At 45.3% G+C, this 19,118-nt stretch overlaps 1 protein-coding gene across 2 annotated transcripts in view; it reads right to left on the bottom strand.

Annotated features, from left to right (window-relative positions):
• Positions 1-202: 202 nt before the first annotated feature.
• The window catches only part of coro2ba (coronin, actin binding protein, 2Ba), a 30,450-nt gene continuing 11,534 nt past the window's right edge, over positions 203-19,118 (bottom strand). The window contains exons 1-12 of one of the 2 annotated variants that reach the window (XM_037455980.2): positions 14,270-14,426; positions 10,224-10,424; positions 6,305-6,421; positions 5,833-5,982; positions 5,422-5,586; positions 5,053-5,169; positions 4,845-4,949; positions 4,482-4,578; positions 4,275-4,387; positions 3,703-3,793; positions 2,866-3,005; positions 203-2,361 (exon numbers count right to left, since the gene is read on the bottom strand). In XM_037455980.2, coding sequence (XP_037311877.2) covers positions 2,227-2,361; positions 2,866-3,005; positions 3,703-3,793; positions 4,275-4,387; positions 4,482-4,578; positions 4,845-4,949; positions 5,053-5,169; positions 5,422-5,586; positions 5,833-5,982; positions 6,305-6,421; positions 10,224-10,424; positions 14,270-14,284 — 1,446 coding nt within the window. In that variant the 5' untranslated portion in view covers positions 14,285-14,426 and the 3' untranslated portion in view covers positions 203-2,226. Of the gene's footprint in view, positions 2,362-2,865; positions 3,006-3,702; positions 3,794-4,274; positions 4,388-4,481; positions 4,579-4,844; positions 4,950-5,052; positions 5,170-5,421; positions 5,587-5,832; positions 5,983-6,304; positions 6,422-10,223; positions 10,425-14,269; positions 14,427-19,118 lie in introns of those variants that run through there. The other variant, XM_037455970.2, reaches the window with a different exon arrangement.

Raw genomic sequence — 19,118 nt, forward strand, 5'->3', positions numbered from 1 at the left:
CTCCTCTTCCTCCTCCTCCTTCAACCCTCAGCTTTGATAGTTCGGAAATTACGTGTTCTTGTAAATAATGACCAAATCTATTTTTTTGTATTCTCTTTGATGACGGCAGACATTTAACAGACAACTGAGGTGAAACTATGAATTGTAATAAGATATTAATTATGTATGCTGCTTTTATCTAAAAAAAAAACAATACGCAGTGTGAAATTTGAACATAACTTTGTATGCATAATCTTTCCATCAAGAGAAATGTTCAACATCAAAAATCATCATCGTCATCATCATGATCGCTTTTTTTCCCATGTTCCTTTCTTGTGACACAGAGGTGGCAATGTTTGATTCTGTGGTGTTAGTGTAGAGAAGTACTTGATATAAACGAAGGGTCCATCGTGTGTGCATTGAAAATGTATTTGTTTCAAAGTGTGAGCTGTGGAAACGGTCAGTTATTTGGACTTTGTTTTCACTCGTATACGTACCGGTCAAACTGGCCTACCTCAGTGACTCTTGACATGTTTAACCCGCTGTCATCAACCAAATTGTTACTTTTTCCTTCCCATTCACGACAATAAATCCCGTTTTTATACATGTGTTGCAGTGTGTGTGTGTGTGTGTGTGTGCGCGTGTTACTTAAAGGAGCTCATTCAAGCTGAGGTTTACTTGCTTCCTACAAATTTAATTAGCACCAAAACAATGCTACGACTATCCAGGCCAACTTCTACATTCAATCGACAACTGTACAAAGAGGGTTTCGGTTATTTCGAATGGCCTTTCTGTCCCGCTGACCTTCCTTCACAAAGATTTATCGTTGCTTTTATTCCTGCTTCACCTGCACGAGAAGCCCCGACTCCACCGTCTGTAAACTGTAGCTCATCCACCTGTTCCAAATTTGAGCTCGGGACCCTTTTGGGCCCCCTGCCCCGCCCCCCCCACTTTGACCTTTTTGCTTACAAATTCCATTCTTAGTGTTCATGTAGCTTATTGTTGAATAAAACGAGGCTGAATACGATGGGCCTGGATTACAAGACACAGGGTGATTCTTTTTGGGTGACCACTTCACTGCCCGGCTGTTTCAATGGAGCTAATCTCATGAAGAAGAAGGAAACATAATGGGAGTCTGTTCGGGGGGGGGTTGAATGGAGGAGGAGAGACAGCTGACCTGGAGGCTCTAGGTCAACATTACACATCTAGTTGAACACATCTGACTAATAGTGACATACTTTTTTTTTTTTTTTTAAATGTAAAAGGGTGGTTATTGTAACAGTTTTCTGCACTGTTGGGAAAAGGCAAGATTATAATTGCATACCTTGTGTTAAGTTTAAAGGTACAGTTTCACACAAATCCTGCAACATTCAGCAAAATCTATCGAGCGCCACCACCCTTAACTGCCACATCATACAAAAACCAGGGGATTAACACGTTTACACAAAGGTCAAACGTGACAAATAAATAGAAGTAGATACACATTAGGCTCCTCCATCCACAAAATGAGCCCTAAAATCCAATAACAGCCAGACAAAGCTTCCTTTGAAACCTATATCTGTTACATAAGTGGATCCTTGTCTCCCCCGCTGCCTTCCCAGTATTTAAACAAAAGGAAAAGAATCTACGGGATTAGCAGCTCGGTGGAAAACATCATCCACGTCGGCAAAAAGAAGAAGAAAAAAAAAAACGTGTCTCGTCTGTCAGGGTGCAAAGGAATCTCCCATGTCGGCCATTTTGAAAAGACGTTGCAGGTGGCTGCAGCGCGGTCTAAGGCCCAAGGATCGTCTTTTCTCCCTCCAGCTTCCAGCTTTGCCTCAGCACAAACAACAGGTTTGGTCATTACAGGAGGTGTGTGTGTGTGTGAGCGATGGGGGGTAGGCACAGTGAGACCACCTCTCAGGAGGTCTGGCAGAAACTATGCAAGTCGTAAAACTAGACGTCACCTAAATGGATTTTAAAATCATGTTTGTTGAATGCACAAACGTGGCCTTTTCCCCTTCACTCGTCATATTTGCCACGAATACAATAATCCAGTCATTCCCCCCCCCCCCCGGTTAAGACATTACCCAACACTTATCACATCGCTGCACTATGCAGGGCAGCAGAAATAAGGTTATGATTTATCAAAAAAGAGGCATAGGAGGGCTCAGAAGCTCGTTGGAGGTCAGAATTGGAGGCAAAGGAGGCAGCTTTGCCCCCCCCACCCCCCCACCCCTCCCCACCCCTATGCGGGAGGGCGAGAGGTCAGACGTTGTTGGGGCTGGCGTTCTTCAGGTTGTTGAGCTCCAGCTCCAGCTGCCGTATCCGCACGTCCCTGGTGGTCAGCTCCTCCTTCAGACGCCGCAACTCATCCTGCTGCCGGAAGAACACCCGCAGGAGCTGCGCGGGGGGGGGGGGGGGGGGAAGAGAGATGGCGCCTGTGAAATATGCACAACGATCCATAGACCCCGATCCATCGATCCCTCTCGGTCCGGCCCACGTGCTCCTTCTTTTTTAATAAACCAACCAAGACTTATGGAAGGCGACCTGTCCCCCCCCCGCCCCCCCTGTGCTGACAAGACGGTTCTGGGACAGGGACGTCTCATGCTATATTGGACTGTGCAAAATAAATGTATTTGGACTGAATCATGCGCTGGGATCAACGCCATCGCCGCCAATCAATTGCTTCCGTTATCTGTGCCAGGAGATAATGACGTGTTCCAGTGTGTGTGTGTGTGTGTGTGTGTGTGTGTGTGTGTGCCTGTGAGCCCGTTTAAGGTCTAATCAAGCATGCTGGCACACCAAGATGCCTTATGTGTACCCCGCCTGCACAGAGTCAAACCAACATCTTTAAACAAATAGTTTATCAGTAGGAAAACATCAGCTAATCACACACACACACACCTCGTTCTCCGTCCTGGGTGGAACGTTCTCCAGCAGGTCGATCCCGTTCACTACCATGCTCTTCTTTTCCTTCACTGGGGCCTTGAACACTAACTGGTTGGGTTGCTGGTAACCCTCCTTCAGGGAAATTAGGACCGGGTCTGTTTGCAGAAAGTGAGCAAAAATGTGTGTAAATCCGCCGTCGCCTCCTAAACTGAATGAACTGAAACAAAACAAAATATAAACAGTAAATGAAGTTGTCCCAAATAGTGTAATTTTGTTTCTTTAGTTTGTAATTTATTAGTTTATTTGCCACTTAAAAAAATTCTAAACATTCTATGATTTAAAAAAAAAAGTCTATTCTTCTTCTTCTCCTTCATCTTCTCGCCTTCAATGACAAATCGGGGGGGGTTCTGGCCCCGCCCCCTTGTGAGTGGCAGTGGCTGACACGCAGCTAGTGATGAGAACGCATGCAATGATAGCTAGTGGGATTTTTTGATTTGATACATCAAGGAAGAAAACTCCAGGGTTTGGTTCACTGTCAAAACTGTCACATTTTAATGCAAACTACTGCCTCTCTGGGTGGGAGATTTCACACTAGTTTCCTGCAGTTCCCCTGTCAATAAGTGTCTGCATTTGTGTGATGGACAGGCACTGGATTATGCATTTAAACATAGATATCCCCCCGGGGTATGCTTTGGATTTTAGAAATGTGGATCTCTAAATATGCATCATAAAACAAAATAACTTCCAGCACATCACCAAAAACAGGATGACGCACTTTGTCCTTAAACTGGTCAAATGTGGAGTCAAACCAATCCAGTGTGTGTGTGTGTGTGTGTGTAACGGTTAGTTCACCTCGATTAATGCCGCTCAGCCATTCACTCGCTGTCAGTGCAGGTTCTGTTCCTGCGGTCATGGGGTAGATGTCCTCCTGGTATGTATCCGACTGCAAACCAGAGAACACCACAACGTGGTCTCATTTCACTCGTTACGTTTGGAAAAAGTCTTAAAACAGTTTCTTGAGATTTCTTTGTCTTAAAGATTGGTTGATGAAAAACTAAAAAAAATGAGGCTTTCCATGCATCGCTTTAAGCGTGTGGGTTTTCCACCAGTTTGAGCTTTTCGATTAGTTCCAGCACCTTATTTAAGATAAATCTGCGTGTCACATATTCAAGATGTCGTCTCTCTGCATGCCTCAGCAAACTTTATGACGTTTTCTATTATTCATCAAAACAGCAACTACACGAACTACATCTTTACCTTGTTAGCTCTCACTTAAAGCTGGCTGGTTCACTCACTCTGTATTTCTGGAACGAATGATTACAATCTGACAAAAACTAGGTCATGGCCCTTTTGGTCCAAACAAATGTGTGCGGAAATCATTAACAACAAGAGAAGAGGATATAACTGCATCAATTCCTCCCCACCCTTCTCGGGACGATCATCGAAATGGGCTCGATCAAACCCTTCAGGGTGACCAGCTTGTAGAAGCGGAACACCTCGCAGGCGGCCACATCCAGCCCGTGCTTCGGCATCACACCTGCAGACAGGAACAGGCAGTGACACCACCGCCTGAAGACCAATCAACAACATGAGAGAAAACCCATCACCGGGGTTACCCACGAGCGACCTACCGAGGCCTTTCTGTGGGGCCGGGGACCGGAACTCCGTCAGGTATTGGAAGTACGGCTTCTCCGCGGTGATCTCAAAGTACCGGATGTTTCCGTCCCCCTGCGGAAACGTGTCCGTTATGCCACATGCATGAAGTTTCAAACCTCTCACAGTAGTTTCTTGTTTAAGGAGTGTGAGAAAAATGTGTTACTTTTGCAATCTGGAAAATATCGTGCCATCTGACGAGACATAAGGCATTGTGGGCCCGTTTTTTTTTTCCGGTAAAGCTCAGCACTAAAAATCGACAGCTGGCACAAACCAAATAGACACATTGAGACCGCACCTGGTACGATTGAGATGAATTCCAAACACGGCTTTGGACTGACCTTTCCTGCCAGGTACAACATGTGTGTGTCAGCATCGTAGAAGGGAAACAGCAGTCCTGAGAGGCCGTCTATGTCCTCCTCCACGATGGGCATGGACAAATCCTCCTGAGGGAAACAACAACACACACACACACACACACGCAGGGAGTTAAATACACACACACACACACACAAACACACACACATACAAATGGAGGTGTTGTCGGACCTGATCCCACAGAGCGATCTGCCGGGTGTTCCAGCGCGAGACCCCCGTGGTGATCAGTCGCTTCATGTTGCCCAGGAACACGACTCGGTTCACGCGGTGGTTCTTGCAGCTGGCTTCCTGGTGGAGGAGAGACACAAAGACGGAGCCTTTAATGTTCCACGCTTATAGATTACCACTATTGTGTTCAAAGGGGGCGTCGTATTGTCGTCAATATACAGAAAAATAATGTAAACAGCATTTCAAGATGAGACTCGATGGGCTCTGTAATGGCGGAGCCTTGAATAATCGAATGGCATGAATTGAGACTTCAGGAAGTCGGGCACAACGCTGACCCCGGGCCCCCCCCTGCCCCCCCTCGACCGCGCTGACCTGAAGGACGGCCCCGGAGCGCGGCTCGATGACGCGCAGCTTCTTGTCCTTGCAGCTGGTGGCCAGCAGGCTGCCGTCGGTGTTGAAGGACATGCTGAGGATGACGTCCGTGTGGCAGTCGATCATTTTCACCGGCTCTCCGATCTCCAGGTTCCAGATCAGGATCTGAAGGGAGGGATTGTTTGGTGAACGCAAATGGGATTGGACCAATGAGAGCCTAAATAGCCCAACTATGTTCTTTGGAAAGCTCTCATTTTGTTACACAGGCCTGTCGAGGAAAAGTCGACTCGATACACAAATCATTATTGAAGAATCCTTCTTCTAGTGTTTCTGTAGATCAAAATCTTCTATAAAATGAAAGAAAATGTCCTAAATTGCAACCAATCTGGTTGGGTTCTGCAGTCACGGTACCTTGTAGTCGTAGCCGGCGCTGAAGAGGATGCCGCTGGTGGTGGGGTGCCACTCGATCACACCCACCCGTCTGCTGTGGCCGTACAGCTCCAGCGCCGCCTCCGTCATGTTGCGCCTCGGCCCGCCCTCGGGGATCTCCCACACTCGCACCTGCCACCACGCGAGAAGCAATACGCCTTTATAGAAACAGGTATGAAACAGGGAGAAGCCCTTTCTTTCTTTCACACGGAATGCTTATCGTGAGCTGCAGTCTGCAGTCAGCTGCAGATCTCCATGATCACAAACATGTTGGACGGTTGGACGGTATCCACGCGGCCCGTTGCGTTGGGATTAGACGGGATTACGGCCGGTGGCTCCACGTTGGACCGGAGGAGACTGAGCTTCAACCCGGTGAAACCGCTCCACGGGACACAGTGCTCAACCACGACTGTCATCGTCTGTAAACACAACGGGAGGAAAGGGGGCCACTTACCGAGGTGTCCTCGGAGCAGGATGCTATGATGTTTTCAAAGAAGGGATTCCACTTGATGTCCAGTACGTTGCCTTGGTGACCACACACTTTTGGGCAGTGAGAATCCAGGCGACCGGACTGAAACGGAGCGACAGAAGTTTTTCTTATTTTGCATCTGCTGTACTTTTTCTGGTGAAGTATTTTATTAAAGATATCTGCAGTCATTGGGATCTAGACAGAGAGAGACACCGTGAATAAGAGCTTATGAAATAATGGTAATGGTAAATTAAATGAAGCCAATTCAACAAACGACAAACAAGGCATACAGGTATATAGGAAAGAAAATACATATGACTCTATTCATCCATTCAGACTAGTCTTTTCTTTCAACCCTGAAAGACCAACATAATTTAATACAAGATCAATCAGTGAGATGACTTGATAAAAAACACATCGCGGACCTGCTTATTGCACAAAACACATGTTTTGGACCCTCCGGTGTTTATTGCAATAACCCGTGTAGTCCACAGAGGGGCAGTGGCTCATAACACCTGACCACAGAAAGCTTTAATGTCGGTCATGTTGTCATGAATGTTTCATGTCAATTGAATCCACTGACCTCTTTTTTTCCCTTAGAGATTGGTTAAGGAGCATCGGGCCATGAAATCCCACGTGTCTTAATGAAGTGTCCTCGCTGGAGATTAACTCCAGATGCTTGATCAGGCCTCCCAAACGCTTCATGAATGATTTAATGTAACATGGAGCATAATCAAATGTTATTTGCTTTATCCCCAAAGAGACATTTTGGCATTTTTTCGTCAGCCAGTGTTTACCCAGACTTTGACCCACAGGTAGCGTCGGAGGCTCCTTCACACGTAAACAGGTGTACAAGACTTCTGGAAAGTAAGTTAAAAACAAGTCACAAATCTGACAGTGACGGGGCAATTTTACCCTGGCCTCAAATCATTAATAACATGCCATCATAAGGGAATCCTTATTAATGTGGAACTAATTACCTGCAAAGACACAAGGTCTGTAGGGAACTATGTATCTGACACGAAGAATAGAAATAAGGGAATATGAAGGCAAATAGTGGTTCATGGTTTTTTTCTGGATGACTGCTAGGAAAGTGACGTCTTTCTGCAAATACAGATGTGCAATAATCCACATCACTGAAGTTCTATGGTCTTCTTCTAACAGCAGCATTCTATGAGTCCTCTGGCTACACGATGCAATAATATGAGTTAAAGAACCAGCAGGTCGTTAGCAACCAACGACGATTCAATTATACAAGGTGAAGATTAGCGGTTGGGCCTCCTCTGTCCTGGTGTCCTCGTCATGTTTCTTTCTAATGAATTCGCCGCTCACTGGATAAAGAGCCTGCTGAGTCACGTTTATTGTGTTTATCGCGTGTGAAAAGGTCCAATGGCTGCTTTCATGCTGTGTGCAGCAGAAGCCTGGTCCGCAGTGCCGTCTTCGGGTCACTGTTTATAACTGTTTGCAATAGTAGTCAAATAAGATCCTTGTATATTGCCTTTTTATAAATGCTTTTCGAAACACGTCCATAACAAAATGACTCAACGCAGAGGCCTTAAACAGAGGCGTAAAATGTATTACATCGACGCCATCTGGTGAACCAAACAGAAAGCCAAACCAGCAGTTAAAATCACCTGCAGTGGTTTATTTACTGTCTTCACTGGCAGTGATGGATGATGACGGTGAAGTCTACATATTTCAATGTCTACCAGCGGCTCAAAATTCAAGATAAGCTCACATTTGAGGGGCTGGAAGACAAAATTCACTTGCTATTTTTTTTTACTGGGAAAAGGACTTAATTAACCATAGTTGTGTTGTATGTAAAACAGGCACCACGCCCACTGCTCTCTGCTTCTTTGTCTGAGGGGATGAAAAAGGTGTCTGTGACCTCGTGTGTGGATTTCTAGACTGCTGTGTGTGTGTGTGTGTGTGTGCCAGGTGGGGCCAGCGGTAGTCTTTCCACTTGCTAGTGTGATTTTTGGGGGGGGGAGGGGGGGAAAGGGGGAAAGGGGGGGGGGGCAGCCATATGGTCGTATGTGAGGCGTTCTCACACCTTGCTGTCACCCGAACCCTCCACAGATGAGCTCTTGTTTCTTTGCTTTGTGTGAAGACGCCTGAATTCTCCCGCAGTGCTGTTCACCCTTGATTTGTCATTTTCGCAACACAGAGGATGCCAAATGTACTCCAAAGGCTAGACCGCTTTTGATTTTGATTAAAGTAAATAAAGTAAACCATTTAAGTGCGTTGTATCATATGCTTTTACACTTCATGGATAATCTTTATTTCGCGTTTAAAGATTTTTCTTGGGGCTTTTTTTCCATCTCTTTAATGTTGAAAGTCAGCAAAAGCGCCGCAGGTCGGATTTAAAGCCCCTATGTACATAAATTATTTGTTTTTTTCCCAAAAATATCTGGACATCTAAACTTCTCTATACGCGATTATTTTCAGCGTATAAACAATAACGCAGATTCGTTCTTTTGTTGTTTTGGCAGCAGCCATCATCCACATCTGAGCTGCTGGATGAGGAATGCTTCTTGTCAACTCAGCAGAAAACCAGAGCCAATGCTAAAGTGCGATACTTTGATGGGGAGTAAAACCATGACGTCTTTATGGCCTGCTCAATAGAAATAACAGCATTATCCCCTTAAAAGGACCCCTAGTGGTCACATGTGTGAATGCAGCCAAAATAAACCTTCCTTTCTATCCCTGCAAGCGCAACAAATCAACAAGATGCAAGCATGACTTTAATCATATGATAGCCGACAGCTCAAAACAAAAACAATTTTAAAAAGCCCCATCTGCGGTACAAGCAGTGTTGGAGGACAAAAATGAAAACCCACCGTTGCTTCATTGAAACCTTGTTATAATATAAAACCATGCGGTTCACAGATTGCTGATGTGACACTTCTGAAGCAAAGTGCCGCAGGGTAAGCGTACGTTTGTAGGCTAACATACCGAAACTATTCTATACTCTTCATATCAAACTCAATACCAACACAACTTCAAATGTGAGCAAACCCATTTCCCATTAAATACCGTTCTTGGGAATATTACTCTCCAGCAAAGTGTTAGAAGATGAATCACTCCACTGTCTGCATATTACCTCTTAAATGTGTCACAGCGAGGCTTTTTCTTCCACGCGTACATCTGCACTACTGTTGTGTAATGAATAATCCAGCAAAGGCAGCCCAGCAGACACGTGAATTAAAAAGAGATTTATTCCCTTTTCCTAATACGAAAAAACTCTTTCACACTTTCAATTTCAACAGTGTCCTCGTGTCTCGTTTATGGGAAACTTTGGTTTTGAATTCTGGCTTTAGATTTTTGAGGCTGGCTTGCAGGGACGGTCTGTGGTGGTGTCACGGTTTGGCCTCGCTTCCTGTTTTAGTTTGAAGTTTCATGTCTCTTGTAGTCCTGGGTTAACTTCACTTCCTGCCTTGTCTTGTGATTGCGTGATTGTCTCCACCTGTGTCCAATCACCTGCACCTCCCTTGTGTATTTAAGCCCTGTGTGCCTGTTGTCCTTTGTCGCGTCATTGTCTATATGTCCCTCGTTGTTGGAGCACGTTATTGGTTTGAAAATAAAGAGCACTTTGGATGGAAGAAACTCTGCGCCTGAGTCCTCACTGCAGCATGCCCCAGCCGGAGTGTGACAGGTGTATTTGTGTGAAAACAGTTTTTAAACTTGAAACTTAACTGCGGTGTCGGCGTGGCCGAAATAACATCCATCTAAACCTAAAACAAACATTCAGTACAAAAAACACCTAAAACCCCCCCCCCCGAAACGCGATGAACACTTTGAATCCAAGAATAAGTGAGCATCTGAACCCCACGAGGATGAACGGGGCCCCCCCCGGTCGCCACGGCGACACACAGCAAGTCAGCAGTGCGGCAGCGCCCGTTACCTGGGATACGGGTACGACAATGAACGAGCCCCCGCCGGCGCTCTCGGTGACGACTGCCAGGAATTTGGAGTTGACGGCGCAGAAGTGGTTGTCGTGGACGTTCTTGGTGATGGGGAAGCCGTCGAAGCAGTGCTCCCGGTTGCCCACTTTGCCGTAGACATTTCGAAACTTGGAGCTTCGGTAGGTCGGGCGCCATGACATCTGAGGAGAAGAACACAAACACAGAAATGGGTTGTTTGTTATTTTTTTACAGAAGGTCCAGGTGGATCACTGTTTTTTTCCCACTGGTCCACAGTTCCTCCGGTGCCACCGATAAGACGACGTAAGCGCCCCCGTTGACCTTTGACCCGAGGCGAGGGTTGTTTTTGCATCTCAAAACAAGAAGGCCAAATTCTGTTCCCTACGGTGGCCGAGAAGGTTCAGACAAATACAAAAGCAACAACACAACCGCAAATGCCACAACGCAACACGAACGCCACAACACAAAATACAAAAGGCACATCACAACCGCAAATGCCACAACACAACACGAACGCCGCAACGCAACACGAAAGCGAAAACGGAAGTAGCTGCCCACGGGAGCGAGCGTATTTTGGAGGAACGGAGCTGGAGGATGCCAGATCGTTTAAGAAGTAAGTGAAACATGATTCCTTGCGGCTACAGTTAAAGTAAGGAATCATGTTTCACTTACTTCTTAAACGATCTGGCATCCTCCAGCTCCGTTGTTACGTGCCGACTGGTTTTTGAACCTACTGGTTTGGCTACGCGTGCGTGTTTGTTTTGCCCCGACAGCGGCAGATGTTGTCTGCCTCGGTCACCTGATCCGTCACACATTCGCAAACATATTTCTGAAAATGTTCAAAATGCATCCCATATCCAATGCAGCGATTATGATTGTATAAGTGAGCACTACATCACTGCCACGTATAAAGAAATAAATAAAAGAACATACGTTTATTAAAAGATCGCCACAACCTGGATTCGAACCCGCAGTCGAGCAAAATAGCAAAACTTTATAAGACAGCGACGCTACGCCGTCGGCCAACCGAGCTGTCAAATGCTGCTGCTGATTTCACTACTTATCATGAAATTGCAAATCGTCAGTGGCAAGAACATCTTTTGGTTCAGGGTGAGCCAAGACAACTGGTTTTTGGTGGCGTAGCGTGAAATACATAGTTCTGTCAGGTTTTCTAGCACATTGCCCAAGTAGGATTACTCTCTTAATAACATCTAAACGCGTAGCCAAACCAGTAGGTTCAAAAACCAGTAGGCACGTAACAACGGAGCTGGAGGATGCCAGATCGTTTAAGAAGTAAGTGAAACATGATTCCTTACTTTGACTGTAGCCGCAAGGAATCATGTTTCACTTACTTCTTAAACGATCTGGCATCCTCCAGCTCCGTTCCTCCAAAATACGCTCGCTCCCGTGGGCAGCTACTTCCGTTTTCGCTTTCGTGTTGCGTTGCGGCGTTTGTGTTGTGTTGTGGCATTTGCGGTTGTGATGTGGCTTTTGTATTTTCGTGTTGCGGCGTTCGTGTTGTGTTGTGGCATTTGCGGTTGTGATGTGCCTTTTGTATTTTGTGTTGTGGCGTTCGTGTTGCGTTGTGGCATTTGCGGTTGTGTTGTTGCTTTTGTAATTGTCTGAACCTTCTCGGCCACCGTAGTTCCCAAATTCAGGACAGTTTGAGTTAAGACGCGGATTTTCGGTATCGTTTAAATCACGTGACATGAAGCGGGTTTTACTGTATCTGCATTGACAACCGACCAAAATATAGAAACATCAACAAATAGGATATTGCCAACAATACAACTGCCCAAAATTAAAATGTTCTTCTCTTTTAAAACATTTTCGACATACAGTTTTTTTTCACTGAGTAAAGTATAACATAACATTTGCGATCCAGCTTTTGAACATTGAATTCATTGTGGTTTAAGCTGCAGGTTTCCTTCAGATGACAAACCTGCTCTTGTACTTTTCAGTGTGTCCAGTGCAACAGAAGACAAGACCATTCATTTCTAAATCTCTATCTTTTAAAATATCGGTTGAAAAATGATGATAATACACACAGAATGAATGATGTCAAATTCCCTCCAGCAGCAGACCCACCGCTGCAGGGAGAGGCAGACATGATGACTGTCACTCATACACAGCTGCGGGACATCGTCTGTATTGAACCTGCGTGCTACGCTTTCAAAGGGCGAGAACGGGGTGAAAAGTGTGTTGACACCATTTAATGTTCCCTCGCAGCCTGTGAGTAATGTGTCAAGGAGGAAAAGCTTGATTCGACATAGAAAAACACTGCTGCGAAGACCGAAAACGACCGTTTCTAGTATGTTACAACAGAAAAATCAGAGAAGTGGTCACGTTTGACTCAAGACGCTTCATCTGTTTCGCCACATGGACTCAAAGGTCCCCCAGCCACAGGAAGTGGACGTCAAACGGCCTTTTTGTCCCATGGGGACTGAAGTTGGTGTTATTTCTCATTTCTAACGGATCTGCTGGTAATCTGAAAAAATCCTCTGAAACTGGATCTGTGCGCGAGAGCAGATTCAGCAGTTGTTGGACTCTATTCGCTTCAAAACAGTGTCTGGAAGGGCAGGATTTATGATTCCTGTCAGATCAGTAGCAGCAGGGCCGGATGACATCAGACGATCCTCTATTCAGCATTGTTCTTGCGATGTGGAGGGGAACCGGTGGGAGGGGCTTACGCATGCAAATGGAAACATCCTCAGACCATGCGCCTGCCATCGTCTCTCGCCGTCCCTCGGCGACCTATCGGAACAGACTTCAGCGGTCTGCACCGGCTGTTTGTCCCCACTATAAACTTTACAAACTTGCCGAAAGGCAAAGGATGAGCCACGTGAATGAAGTACGGGAAATATGTGCATTGGTAATGCAGATGTTTCTGTTTTCTTGTGGTTTATTTATCCTAAGAAACAAACAGAGAAGCCCTGGCACCTCCTGCCTCTCCTTAAAAAAAAGGATCGAGGGTCCCAGGTGCATGCTGGTCCCCTACCTGCATACCTAAACAGACCTGAGGGGCCTGGAGTGCATAAAGCAGTTTAGATTAACCTCCGTACACTCGTATGTGAAGGAAACATTCTGCTTAACAATTGCTCTGGTTTTTGATAGCTTAATTATTTACTTTAACTTTGAAGGTAAGACCTTTACTTTAGGTGTCATTTAACTGTCGCTTTCGTCCAAAGCGACTTACATTGCTTTAAAAGCCGTGCGTTACATTTTGCCTGGGGAGCAATTAGGGGTTTAGGCGTCTTGCTCAGAGACACTTCAACGGGGTACATGGAGCAGCCGGGATTCAAACCACCAACCTTTGCGGTTCCCAGCGCACCACGCTACTCCACGCGCCACCGTCTATTACTTGTAATGGAGTATCTATTGCTACTATTGCTAATGCTACTTTTAGTAAAGCAAAGGACCTGAGTACTTCTACCAAGCGCAAATGTGGGGATATTATTGATCTCTTTGTTTAATATCCTGCTATATAACATACAAAACAGGCAATGTGAAAACAAGTGGATAACGGCTGGTTGTACGCCGGCGTGATTCCACAAACATCTCCCAGTCCGACCCGGATCGACAGCTCCGAAGCCACGTCTGTGTGAGCAGCATAAAAGCAGCTTGTTAAAGAATTAATGGAGAACAGAAGAGCAGCAGAAAGTGGCCTGAGGGACGGTTAGAGGAGAGGGGGAGAGGAGACTCATTCATTGGTCACCAGGGGTGTTGCACAGAGGGGACATCTGTGTGCGTCCGTGTCTTTCTTACCTCACGAGGGTTTGCAGCAATAGGAGGACACACACGCACACACCACGCGCACGTGCACACAAACACAGCAAGTGACTCTGCATCCATCGATGTAGAACAGCAGTCAACATTCCTCCTTTGCATGACAGGCTTGTTTTGTTTGTTGCATCTTTTGACCATCGAAAAAGTTGCATGGCAAATAAAGAAAGGAATTCATATCCAATGTACACATCTGAACGGCACGCCGGTGTCCTCGCAAAGGACCCTGAAGACGTCCCCTTACCTTACCAGCGTCCATGCAGTGACACTAAAGTCCTCAAAGTCCAAACATCCACCCTCCGCCAAGACGCTCCACTCTGCCCTCCTTCCCCTTCAGATCCAAGCAGGCAGCCTGTGTCTGCTCTACCTCCTTCTCCCTCATGTCTGTTCTCCCCCCCCCTCCTCCCCTCTAAACTCTCTCTTCTCCTCCTACTGGCACTGAGAGCTGGAGGGCCCCCCTCACCCCCCTCCTCCTCCCCCCCTTTCCTCCTCTCACCCTTCCCTCCCATCCTGCCACTCAGCCGGCCCTCTCTGTCTCTGCCACAGTTCGTGCTCATGCTAGTAGCCATTGGTCCTCTTCCCTCTCCCACACACGCTGCTGGATCGGTATCTCAAGGCCCTTCTCGGCTGATTCTCAGCATCACAACCGGGTTTTCACCCCCCCGCGTCCTTCCTCCTTGCATACTCTTATCGCTACTGTAATATTTCACTCCACAGGTATGAGGGCTCCCTGAGGGTCTGCAGCCGTTGACCTTGTTGGCAACTCCACCAGTGCCGAAGATTGTAACATTTTCAGATAAAGCACAAAGAAATATAAAAATGTAAAACTTTTAACATTCATTGAGAAGGAATGTAGAAGACATTTTCCAAAGGAGTGGAAGAATCTACAGTGGCCTCAAAGCTAAAATGAAATGCCACCTCTTTTGTATTCTTTATTTCAGACATAAATCGTTTGTAAAGTTGAAGCAGGACCAACGATGTCAAATAATTCACGGGTTTATGTGGAGTGAACGAATGTCCTTTTAGTCTTCACATGAACGTATTTTAGTGATAAAGCCTGTATCAGCAGTTTTCATTGTTAGGACAATACATTGGAGCCTTTTACTGATTCAGATTTAAATAATCAATAAAATCTTTGACCCACATTTCCACATATTTTTTGTTCCTATTTAAATGGATGAAGATTAGGAACAAATAATTGCATTTCTATCTACATAATGATACTTCAAAATGCTGATTAAAACGTGTTGTTTGAGAAAATGTGTAATATTAGAGAAGCAATAAATCCTAAAAATGAATTTTGCACCCGGTTCAAATGGGGATAATTGTGCCAACGAGGAACTGAAAAGCCGAGGTGTCGTTTTCTCTTTCACCACCATCATTTTCTGAAACGACCCCCCCGGGTCGGATCGATGCAGAGAAGCAGGTGTTGCAGTGAAAATTGCGTCCCCTGATGTTTGCCTGTGCGTTTGAAATGTAGGCGCAGCGCTGCAGGTCCAATGTGAAGCTGCTTTTTCCTCGGCCTCTTGGCCTCGGTGTGCTGGTCTCTCCCTGCGTGTCTTTTTCATGTGTTGTGCACGTGTGCATGTGTGTCCGTTGCGGTGTCTGTGTCCATGTCCGAGCATGTGTTGTCAGTTTGCAGCAGTATAACATTCATGCATTCACTGTGGTGTTCGAAGCTTCAAGGCAGACCACTCCAGAGACCAGAGTGTGTGTTTATCATATTTCTTTGTTTTGTTTCCCGCTTCAAGACATGGCGGCTGCTCTGTGTACGCTCACTTTCTTCTCTTTACGGTACCCGAAAAGCAGCAAAAGTGATGTGCCTCAGTTAAAAAACAGGAACGTATGACGTAAGATGTAAAACAAACCACAAACAAAATGGATATCATCACTCAGCTGCAGTCCGACATCCTCTCCCTTCTGGAACTAAACAGAGTAAATGGCAGCTTACTGACTCATTATGAACCATAAAACCCATTCCTCCCACATCAATGGGTTTAACTATTCCAATCAAGATTTTCTTCACTGTTGGTGCCAAACGAGGAAGTCGGGCCCTCCGAGTCATTCAATAGGTACAAAAGGGAAACACGCCGAGCGACTGCACGTCTCTTCACTCAGACTCCCGTTCTGTCTTTTCCTCCCGTCGCTTGGCAGCGACCCTCTCCAGTCATTTATGATGAGCTCCCGATCTCTGCGAGGCGTAACAAAAAAAAAAAACACACACACACACAAAAAGCGAGATATCCTATTGGTCCCTTCGAACCAAATGTTCTCCCGGCGTGAAGTCGGATCTCACACAGGAAGTGTCACAGCTTGGCTGAAGGCGTTGGAATATTTTCTACGCTACTGTGGCATTGACCGGTGGGACAAATGTGTGCACAGAATGTTTTAGTGAGCGCTATCAGAGTAAAGTGCTTGCAATCTGCAGCCGGGCTCTCGTGCCGTACGTACAAACCCTCCATGCAGTACATAGACAGGATTATTCTTCTTCAGACTGCACCTTGACTAACATATTGAAGCACTTAAATTGTACTCTTATCTAAAACAAGTTGTAAATCAGCTTATTTGATGAAATTGCACTTTCTTGTTCTTCTGAGTGTGGATCCTTATGGTTGAAATGCACTTATTGTAAGTCGCTTCTAAGCATCTAAATTGCATGTAATGTAAATCTTTGAGCCTTAGAGCCATTCATCCTTTATATTTATATATATATACATTTATATCTATAGTGTCTTGCCTTTGTTAGCTATTGACTAAAGAGAGAAATTGGGCAGTCCATAGCATATCTCCCCTTGTGAAATATCTTGTGTATTTTAATATGATTACGCTGATGTTTCTTGGGAAATTTGGTGAATGTTACTCTGTTGGTCTTTTTTAAAACCAGAGCAGATTTTCTCTCTAATCGCCAGATGTCGGATGCTGAATTGTCAAAGAATATGGGAAAATAAATCACAGGAATAAACATGCATTTACCGGAGAGAAAGAGTTCAAAGAATCGCTGAATGAGGGATCGAAGCCTGTGGAGCGGAGGGTTGGCACGATGTGACGTCATGACCGTCTTTCTCCATAAACAATGCTTTCAACAGACCAGGTTCAGCTCTACAGCTGGAAACATCAATAGGGACTCGATGCCAGAGAAAGTTAGCACCTCGTGCACTCTTAAATGTTTCCATGAAGCCCACTTAGAGAGCAAGTCTTACTCCATGTACTCAATCAGCTGAAACTGCATTCTGCATTCTGCCTTATGCCGATGCAGACGGCCATGCATGCATCGTTTGTCCACAGCATCAGGCACACACGCACACATAAGTGCACGCGAAGCTCAGCCCGCCCTGCCGGCAATAGCAGCTGTGAGCAAGTGGCAAAAGGTGCAGAATAGATTTAACACACCTGCTCCAAAGTGAATCAGTCCATGTGGACTGTTGCAGGATTTACCAGATGGCCAGTTCAGGAATGTTGGAAAGGTAATCCTTTATTTGAGCCTGCGCTCGTTTCAATTAGCTGAAGAGAGAGGTCACATGACCTCGTGGAACTCATTCATTCACCAAATGTGCCATTGCTGTCATTTCTGGAGTTTTTCAAACAAACTATAAACCGTAACAGGTTAAAGTGAACCGTCAGGTCTGATGAAAGGGAAACATTTTCCTTCTTAAGCTTCAACCAACAACAGGTTCATGTACTCAATCTGCAAGTGGGACAGGGGGTGCACATGTGCAAAACTACTGGATACGCCTTTAAATCTTTAAATTGGACCTCTACCAAAATTATGTCACAGCAGGTGCAACTGCATTACAGTCTGCTTTGCAGGGCATTTTGCAGCTATCAGTGGATGAAGCCTCACATTATTTGTGCCATTGCATCTTCTGGTGTGCATTCAAGTCATTTAACAGGTCTTTGTTTAGCAATTCAAATAATGATGATTCCAAAACGTTGAAGAAATATATCATACAACCTAAAACCCCGACCATTTCTAATTTACGAATTGTTTAAATAAAAATGATTGTACTGAAAGGCGTTAATTTAGCAGCAAACAAACCTTTCCTTTGGCTGTAGACTGCCTCGGTATGCTGTATGATGTGTATGTGAAGATGTGCACTGCAGAGAAAGAGCAGGAGGGAGCAGGGAATGTTGTTGCAGCTGTAATATAGTCACAACATGCTCAAAAAGTGGCCGAAATGTCACAAGTAGTACGTTTAACCGTAGTATGAAGTTACACAACCATAAAACTCGTTGAATCCTTCTTTGTTAAGATAAAAAACTAAAAAGCGTCACTTCAATAGTACTACCACCTTTGGGCCACAGACGCCTAGTGGGGGAAAAAAAGGAGAGAAAAAAGCCAGTGCTTTTTGAGTTTAAGTGTGCGTTCACAAGGCTATTACTGTGATAATGACAGGAGATGCAGGAGCTCATGCTAATGGAAGCTCTCAGGCCTTTTGCCAGCGCCATTAAGCAGCAGCAATGGTGCATTGAGCAAACCAAGGACAGGAAACCCAGCTGAAGGGCACTCATCAGAGCACAAGATTGAAGGAGTGGGCGTCCTGGAATCCATCCCTCCATCGTACGAGGCGTCAAAGGACGTTTATGACAGCAGCATTATAATCCAGCTAATGTAATTATTATGGATATATACAGTACTGTGTTATTTCCTAGACATCTATATATGCACACACAGTTGTTTTTTTCTTCATGCTCTCCAACAAATACAATATTTCACAAACAAACACACGCAGACTTATTTATTTCAAATTTCACTTAAAAGATCATTTGTGGGAAACCAGCAGACAGGTCTAAATTAATAATCTCCAAAGTGCTTGCCTTCCCTTCTCCCCCAGGAGCCACGTGCTTTCTGGAGCATGATGATGGGAGCGGGGTCTCGTACCCCAAATAACAGAGGAGGGGGTTGTAGACTCAAGGTGAAGTAAGAGTCCAGAGGAAACAAAGACACAAAAGAGGACGTGTGAGGCACAGTTACGAAAGACAAACAGAGATAAGGTGAGGCAAACGTTGCCTTGAAGAGAGAATAAAAGATGTGATGAGGTGAGACAAGAAAAGAGATGAAGTAAAGGCAGGGAGAGACCAACAAAGAATGATGA

The sequence above is a fragment of the Pungitius pungitius genome, chromosome 4 (genome assembly GCF_949316345.1).
Source record: "Pungitius pungitius chromosome 4, fPunPun2.1, whole genome shotgun sequence".
NCBI classification, from domain to species: Eukaryota; Metazoa; Chordata; class Actinopteri; order Perciformes; family Gasterosteidae; genus Pungitius; species Pungitius pungitius.